The sequence below is a fragment of the Elephantulus edwardii genome, unplaced genomic scaffold (genome assembly GCF_000299155.1).
Source record: "Elephantulus edwardii isolate Elephantulus edwardi_28Jun2011 unplaced genomic scaffold, EleEdw1.0 scaffold00057, whole genome shotgun sequence".
Lineage (NCBI taxonomy): Eukaryota > Metazoa > Chordata > Mammalia > Macroscelidea > Macroscelididae > Elephantulus > Elephantulus edwardii.
The window spans coordinates 2,402,372-2,411,603 of NW_006399807.1; the positions used below are offsets into that span (position 1 = coordinate 2,402,372).

At 41.0% G+C, this 9,232-nt stretch overlaps 1 protein-coding gene across 1 annotated transcript in view; it reads right to left on the reverse strand.

The window, feature by feature from the left end:
- The window catches only part of RGS5 (regulator of G-protein signaling 5), an 80,358-nt gene that overhangs the window by 37,973 nt on the left and 33,153 nt on the right, over positions 1 to 9,232 (reverse strand). The window contains exon 2 of the mRNA XM_006887371.1: positions 2,654 to 2,764. Coding sequence (XP_006887433.1) covers positions 2,654 to 2,764 — 111 coding nt within the window. The remainder of the gene's footprint in view (positions 1 to 2,653; positions 2,765 to 9,232) is intronic.

The window sequence follows — 9,232 nt, forward strand, 5'->3', positions numbered from 1 at the left end:
TGTGTCAGAGGCGGTGCGGTTGGCGCAGGATAGAGCAGGGTTTAGAGCTGTTGTGCATAGGGTCGCTATGAGTTGGAAACGACTCAATGGCACATAACAACAACAACACCATCAAGTCAGAACTAACCCATAGCTGACCCTCCAAAGGATTTTCAGAGGTATTTAATTGCTCAAGAATAGATTGTCCATCCTTCTCCAATAGAGTAGTTGGCAATGCAGTGTCTTACCACTAGGTCAGAACAGGAGTGTGTGTGTGTGTGTGTGTGTGTGTGTGTGTGTGTGTGTGTGTGACACACACACACAGAAATATATACTTCAAGAATCAGAAATAGGAAAAGGGCGTGGGGTGGACGAGGGTCACTGGTGGTGAAGGACTAGGAAATCCCAGGCATATTTGGCTATATCTCTTTGGAGAATGGAACATAGGGTCTTGCTGGTTTCTAATGGAAAAGGACCCAAACGAAATTCAGATGGGAGAAGAGAAAGCAATTAAGGATGTTTAAATGATGACAAAAGCTGGTTTTGGGAAAAAAAAAAAAAAACCAAGGAAAAGAAAAGAAAAAAAAAAGCTGGTTTTGACAGTGGGGCTTTTCGGTGACGGTGGCTTGGTCAATTCTGACTCACAGCCACCTCCCCTGTGCAGAGCAGAGCTGTGTGCTTCACAGTTTTCAAGGCCGGGAGCTTCCAGAAGCAGATTGCAGGCCTGTGAATGGGTTTGAACCATCAACATTCACTAAGTGGTATTCAGTAAGTCGTTCAGTGTCTAACCATCTCTGCCATCACCCACCCTTGCCAGGGACTTGTAGAGAGACAGGCAGATTCCCATCCACACCCTCCTCCCCACTTCTCCTCAGTTTCCTCTTGGTTTTCTCTAATGAAAAAAATAAAATGTATTAAAAATGGAAAATTCCTTATTAAAAGGGTTTTCTGTTAATGTCCATGACCCAAAGAAGATGAGAGAAGCTAAAAATACTCTCAGTCAGGAAAAGGTTTATTTCTTCCCTGAGAGAAAAAGCATGGGTAGAAATCATTCAGAAATTTGCCCAGCAGGGGAAGGCGGGGTTTATGTCCAGCAGGGGTTGGGAAAGGTTTGCAGTGGTCATTGTCAGTGATGCAGGAGAGACACAGAACTAGTCCCTGGAGATATAAGGGACTTTCCACAACGATTCAAACTTCTGGAAGCAAAAAGGAGATGAGAGAGAAGAGAAGTGAATAAATAAACATCTGCCTCAAGTGTTCTTCCAAAAGAGCTTCTCTCCAAATCCCTGTTAACTCAAATAGCACAAGAGTCTGTGTGGGAGATTAAAAGCAGAGAATTAAAGCCGGAAATGTAACATTATACTTATTTTTTAAAAGTTAATCCCAATAGATCAATAATTACCACATTATTTACGTCAAAAATAGACTTTTGATCTGTTGCTACTATAATATGTGGTATATGTATTCTCCACTAGCGGTGAGTGACTACCACTCGGTATTGAATTAGCTTCCTCTTTTTAACTGCAGAAATCACAATCCTGTCTCCTTCCATTTGAGAGCACTTTGAAGTCACAGAAGAGAAGAGAAATAACCACTTAGGTTGATGGAAGAAGATTAAAAATAATTAACACATCTCTGTGTCCAACCAACTCAGACTATATAAAGTTGAAGGTCATTTGGAAAAAGTAAAAGTTAGCCAGTCTATTAAGAGATACGGAGGTTCATTTACCACACTTCTGTAATGTCCTCAAAGCTTTTATGCAGGGGAGGAAAGGAGTTTGAATACATCTGGCTTTTCTCTCTCCCACTCCCTTCTCTCAGATTTTGCGTGTATGAGTTTTAAAGGGCAGATAGGTGTTTTATATATATATATTTTTTTTTTTTTCTGGTAGTTACAGGTAATGGAACTAGTAGAGGAACAGGAAACAATGGAAATGATGTGGGAAATGTTTGGGGGCCTTAAGTCGAGCCAGGGCAAACTGATAGCTGAATCAGCTGTGAGGCGGTCTTGATTATTAAGCCTTACAGCTTCTTACCAGGCCTCCATCAATAAGAGGGAGTGTCTTTTGGAAAGGTTAAGGGACTAAAAAGGAACTTACTTCACACATCCAATCACTGAGGAATAGTAACTATTGGGAAAGGGGAATGCTAAAAGTATTCTGTTCTATATCAACTATGAGCCTTCCTATCCTCAGTTAGACCTTGAAGGGTCAAGATGTTGGAGGAAAACCTATTAGGTTAAACATGCCTGTGGTATTCGCAATATTCTCTGAGAAAATATCTCCACCTGATCTCCGTTCCTTAGAAAGTAAGTATATAACGATAATAGCTAACTGAACTGAGGGTGATAACCTGGCCCAAAGGCAGCAAGTCAGAATTAGCTAATAGCTGATGAGGTGCTGGTACCATTGTAAAGAGGTTGTCTCCAAATAGGTCCCAAGGAGGGATTTTATCTTTTATTGTTTATGTATCCTGCCAATCAGTATTCAATATTATGCTCCAGACATGGGACATTTAAAAAATGGAGTTTTTTGCAAACTCTTTCACAGATGGCCCTTATGATTCTCAATGACAAATTGAAGGAGGGAGTTCAATAGTTGAGGGAAAGTGCTACACAGAGGGGAAATAACCATCCTCTTGAGAGAAATGAGCAGACTCTACTTGCATGACTCACTTCTGAATTTTGGCTGGTTTCTCCGGCTTCTCATTATATGGAATGACAAGGTCAACAGCTGTGTCTGGCTTCTGGAGAAGAATTCCCAACTTGATCTTAATCTCCTTGGCCCTGAAAGAAGAAATGTAAGGAGAAAGAGAACAGTGTATGAGTGCATGACATTAGAAAGAGACCTCTCTTTTTTGTATCAAGGAAATATAAAATAGCAAAATACCGTTTCACTATCTGCACTATGACACAATGAATACGAATGCAGAAATCACGGTACATGTGGACTCCTAACTAACACTTATTAAGCTTTTTAAGTCTCAGATTAATATGTACTGTCTCATTTTAGTTATTGCTTTATATGAATCCTCTCCATTTTATAGATGAGGAAAATTTATGAGACAGTTTAAAATATCCTGTTTCAGGTAATACATGCAGTAGTAATGACAGCAAGTGAATCCAGCCTCCTGATATTCTGCGAGTTCTGATCTGCTGAGCCATCATTAAGTATATGTAGGTCATTTGGAGGAACTCTGGCGCATGGACTGCCAAGAAAACAAACAGATTCATCGTAGAGAGGGTTAAACCAGGCTGCTCCTTGGAGGCAAGGATTCTGGGGCTTCGCCTGACATACTTTGGACATGTTGCCAAGAGGGACAGGTCTTTAGAGAAGGACAGCGCAGGAGGGGAAGACCCTCTATGAGGTGGATTGATTCAGTGACTGGGATAATCGGGATGGGAGTGTCAGAGACAGTGCGATTGGCACAGGGTAGAGCTGGGTTTAGGGCTATTGTACACAGGGTCGCTATGAGTAGCAAACGACTCGACGGCACATAACAACAACTGGCGGCCTAGTGGCAAGAAGCTGCACTGCAATCGTGAAGGCACATGGCTCTAGGCCACTAACTGCTCCGCAGTAGAAGGCTAGGCAATCACCTCCCATGTGATTAGTAGACGCCTCTGAAACTCTGCCAGAGGATCAGCCATGGGTAGTAATGTTTTTATATGATACAGCAACAACAAGGAAATTTGGGTGGGTGGGAGGGGGGAAGGTGTAGAATCATTGATCCCTACCAGATCTGTTTCTTCATCTGTAAAATGAAAATATGAACATAGCTATTGTTCTCAGCCACCTCCATCTAGATAATTAAACTATCTTGATTGATTACTTATTTAGAAACAAACACACTGCTGGTCAATTCAGACTCATAATAACCATTCCACTGGTTTTCTGAGACTCCTTTACAGGAGGAGATTGCTTTTGGAGCAGCCAATGGATTCAAACAGCAGACCTTTTGGCTAGCAGCCCAAAGCATAAGACACTATGCCACCAGAGCTCCTTCCTCTATGAAGTGTTTATCATTTACCTCATGACTTTCTATTCCAGGAAGCCCTTTCCCATTGTTCTCAAATTTAGAGTATTTTACTTGACTTCAAAGGCGTTTTAGAGGTGTTGGTTCATTGGTGTAATTCTTGCCTCTCATGCCAATGATTTGGGTTTGATACTTGCAAATGGACCTTGTGCAGTCTGTCAGTGGAAGTTTGCTGGCACAGTGATGACCACAGGTCTCAAGGGAGCTTCCAGATTCATGTAGATCAGAAAGAAAGGTCTGGTGATCTGTTTCTGAAAATCACCTAATGAAATCTCTATGACTCAAAACAGTTCGATTCTCAACACTCATGGACGTGGAACAGAACTGCTGTCTTTCTTTCTGTCCTACATGGGATTGCTAATAGTCAAGGTTACCTTGGCAGCAGTTAACAACCGTAAGAAAATGATTCAATGTATGTGAATTATCATTGAATTGACTACAGCATTGGACTACATTACTGTTACCAAGATGCTACCGAACAGATGTGGTCAGAAGTCTGTACACTCCTCTACCATATGACTGTGTCATGCCAACTGCAAAACTTAATTCCCAAGCTGTTTATCATGTCTTAAATATAAAAAGACCACATAAATCTTAAATATTAATCCATAGGACAAGTACCATCTACTGGGAAACCTTGAAAACAATCCTTTCACTGCACCTTGGTACACAACAATGCTTCTTTGATTGGGCTTATCACATTGCCTTATTGATTTATGTGGCTGTATTACAAGCTAGGTAGGAGAACACTTTGAAGAGAAGGACTGAGCCTTAGATAACTTTTAACTCCCATGCCTGCTTGGTAACATAATAAACATGCAAAAATATTTACTGAAGTGAACTAAAAATATCTTGATTTTGTTCCTGAAAAATCTGCTAACATTTATCTTCCAGTCAGAGTTGATCATAACTAAAGCTTAAAGAGCTGGGAGGGGGTTCAATTGTGGCTAAAAAGGCTTTTGCTACAATAAACACACTTTCCCCATTTAGTTATACGGAGACTGCTGAGGGTATTTGAATAAATAAAAAGGCAACAAAAATCTTCAACATTGGGCCAATAGGCAACAATAAACTCCTTTGGTACCAGTGGTCAGGATATCAGAAGACTTAGTACATTCAGAAAGTCTGCTGTCAGAGATCTCTCCAAATTACTGAGGAGAAATGGTTTCAGTTTAAAGACTAAGGTGTTCCTGGTTGTGGCCAGGGTCTTTTCAATCACATGGTGTACATCTGAGAGTGGAACGATAAACAAGGATAATAAAAGAAGAAGTGTGGCTTTTAATTTTGATGTTGAGTAAGAGTAATGACTATCCCATGGACTGTCTAAAGAACAATCAGGGTGCTTTTTATATGAAAGGAAGATGAAGCATGAATTCACCTCATACTTTGGACATTTTGTTAGGAGGAGCTATTTCTTGGAAAAGAATTACATACTTGAAAATATGGACGGTCAGCAAAAGAGAAGAACTTCGACAAAAGGGATTGACACAACGACAGCAGCAATGGGCTCAAGTGTGTCAAACATGATGAGGATGGCACAGGACAGGACAGGGTTCAGATCTATTGCTTGTAGAGTTACCAGGAGTAGTACTCAACTCTGTGGTGCCTAACAACCACAGTATTAGAAAAAGTGAATGAAGTTTACCATATGAGTTTACAAAATACCTTTGTTCTTGTAAGGTGCCATCAAGTTGAGTACAATTTCATAGCAATACTGAATAGATATGAACCTAGCCCTATCTTGTGTCATCCTCATCATCTGTGATATGTTGTTGTTGTTATGTGCCATAGAGTCACTTGCAACTCATAGCGACCCTATGTACAAGAGCCCTAAATGCCGTTCTAATCTGTGCCAACCTCACCACCTCAAACACACGCATTCCCACCACTCCAATCACAGAATCGATTCATCTCATTGAGGGTCTTCCTGCACCATCCCTCCACTCTCCCAAACATGATGTCCCTCTCCAAGGACCAGTCCCTTCTTGCAACATGCCCAAAGTATGTTTGATGAAGCTTCAGAATCCTTGACTCCAAGGAGCATTCTGGCTTCACCCTCTCCAGGACAAACCTGTTTGTTCTCCTAGCAGTCCATGGCCTATTTAACACTCTTCTCCAGCACCAAACTCAAAGCATCAATTCTCTTTCTATCATCCCTATTCACTGTCCAACTATCCAATGCATAGCACATAATTACGAAGACTATAGTCTGGATTAGGTGCACCTTAGTCTCTAGCCTGATGCTCTTACTCTTCAGTACTCTTGAGAGGTCCCTCACAGCTGACTTTCCTTAGGCAATTTGTCTCTTGATTTCCTGGCTGCTGTTACCAAGAGTGCTGTGACTGTGGAACCAAGTAAGCTAAAACTGTTAACTCTCTCAATCTCTTCACCACCCATACTAATGTTGCCAATTGGCCCAGTGGTGAGAATCTTTGTTTTCTTGATGTTGAGCTTCAATCCATATAGAAGACTGCAGTCTTTGACCTTCTGCAGCAAGCGCTTCAGGTCCTCCTCAGTTTCAGCAAGCAGTGTTGTGTCATCTGCATAATGCAGGTTGTTGATGACTCTTCCACCAATCCTGATGTCACATTCATATAGCTCAGCATCTCAGATGATCTGTTCTGCATACAGGTTGAAAAGGTATGGAGACAGTATACATCCCTGGCGGACCCCCTTCTTGATTTTGAACCATGTAGTGTCTCCTTGCTCTGTTCTGATGACTGCCTCTTGGTCCAAGCATAGGTTTCACATTAACACAACCAAATGTTCTGGGATTCCCATTCTTCTAAGAGTCACCCATAACTTGTTGTGATCCACACAGTCAAAAGCCTTTGTGCCAATGAAGCACAGACAGACATTCCTCTGGTATTCTCTGCTTTCTGCCAAGATCCACCTAACATTAGCTGTAATATCCCTAGTACTACGACCTCTTCTAAATCCAGCCTGCACGTTTGGCAGTTCTCTGATATACTTGACCCCATTATTGCAGGCACTGTGTCAGTCCATCTTGTTTAGGGTCTTTCTTTGGCTGACTCATCCCCTTCCCAGTGTGAAGTCTTTTTCCAAGGACTGGGCCTGCCTAAAAGCAAGTCCAAAGTACATGAGACAAAGCGACACCATACTTTCCTCAAAGGAGTACCTTGCTTGCATTTTCTGCTAACCATATTTATTTGCTTTTTTTGGTAGTACATGGTATACTAAGAACTCTTCTCCAACACCATAACTCAAAATTGTCAATTCTAGAGGTATCGAATTGTCCTATCATGCTTGAGTGAAAACCAACAGGCTGTTGTGTGAACAGAGCAAGGGAATATTGTATGGTTTAAAATGAAGAAAGGTGTGCATCAAGGTGGTATTCTTTCTCCATATCTCTTTTATCTGTAGGTTGAGCAGATTATTCGAGAGGCTAGACTCTATGAAGAAGAATGTGGCATAAAGATTGGAGAAAGACTCATCAATAACCTTCATTATGCAGATGACACAACCTTGCTTGTTGCAAGTGAGACTTGACACATTTGCTGTAGAAGATCAAAGAATGCACTCTTAAGTATGGATTGCATCTCAACATCAATAACACAAAAATCCTCACTGCTCTGACAGGCCAAATCAAGATATATGGAGAAAAGACTGAGCCTGTCAACAACTTCATCTTAGTTGGATCCATAATCAACACACTTGGTATCTGCCGTCAAGAGATGAGAAGATGTATTGCACTGGGAAAGTGACCTTTCACTTTGAAAGGAAGAAGTTGAAGTGTTGAGCAAAAGATTTCAAAGAGTGAAGAAAGAGTCAGGGACCTCTCCAATTATTGAGCAACAATAATGAAGACTAAGGTGCCCCTGATTCAGGCCATGGTCTTTTCAGTCACTTGCTATGTATCTGAGAGCCAAACAATGCCTAAGGATGACAGAAGAAGAATTGATGCCTTTGAATTGTGGTGTTGGAGAAAAATACTGAATATCCTGTGTACTGACAAAAGAACAAAGAGATATGTCTATGAAAAGATGTAACCAGAGTGTTCCTTGGAGGCAAAGATGATGAAGCTTCATCTCATATACTTTGGACATGTTACTAGGAGGGGTTATTTCTCAGAGAGACATCATGCTTTGGGAAGTGAAGGGATAGGGAAGAAGAGGAGGACCTTCAACAAGCTGGGGTAACATAGTGACCACGGCAATGGACTTGAATGTGTCAGAGCATGTGAGGATGGCACAGGATAGGACAGGGTTCAGAGCTGTTGTGCATAGGATCCCTCAGGGTCATACTTGACTTGATGGCACTTAACAACAGCAGCAGCATACTCCCTTTGGGTAGTAATAAACGTAACTTGGAAGCTATCATTTCAAAATATTCCAATCTAAAAAATATCTTTCATTTTTCTTTCCACTTTTATTCTTTATCAAGAGCTCCCTTCCTAAGGCTAACTTGGGTGTCACGATTCGGCAAACGGAAATCAACTAAGCAAAGTGTTATGGTTCAATCTTCCCACAAATGGAACAGTGGAAGCCTGTGAATGTTCTACAAAGGGGTTTATATAACACAGTGAGTGGGAATAAACAGTGTTTTGATTCAAGGTTCTACAAGTTACTTGAATTTCTAAAACTCAGATGTCTCTGCTTTATTTTGGGTTGGGGGTGGGGTTTTTTGGTTTTATTTTGTTTGGTGTTGTTTGTTTGGTTTTGTTTTTTTTTTTTACTTAGAAACTGACACTGGAAAGATATCATAACCTCACAGATGTATTTGTGATGATTAAACGTGCATGTGAGTCACTTAGTGCAGCATTTGGCATATATAATACTGTTTGTTCAAAGTTAGTTCTAACTGCATAGTTATTTTCCAGCCAAACTAAACTGATGTTCCTTAGCTTACAGTACCAAATTAAAACAACAACAACAAAAAATGTTCCCACAGGCAACTAAACAATTACACCTACCACATTCCATATGATACCTCTAGAGACAAGAACTGCCAAGTTTATATTTACTCTGCAGTATGAAGAAGTCATATTATTTGGGGGGGGGGGGAAATGTATGCAGTGTTTGTGGCTACCATCTGCTGGCTAATGTTTGGAACTGCAGCCAGAAAGTCCAAATTTTCCATCAGGTTACACCGTCCTTTCCAGTCCTAGAAGAACATCCATCATACTTCACCTCCTGATTCTGCAAGTCCCTGACTTCCTTTCCAGAAAGGAAACCGTTTATAAATCCAAGCTTGGGCC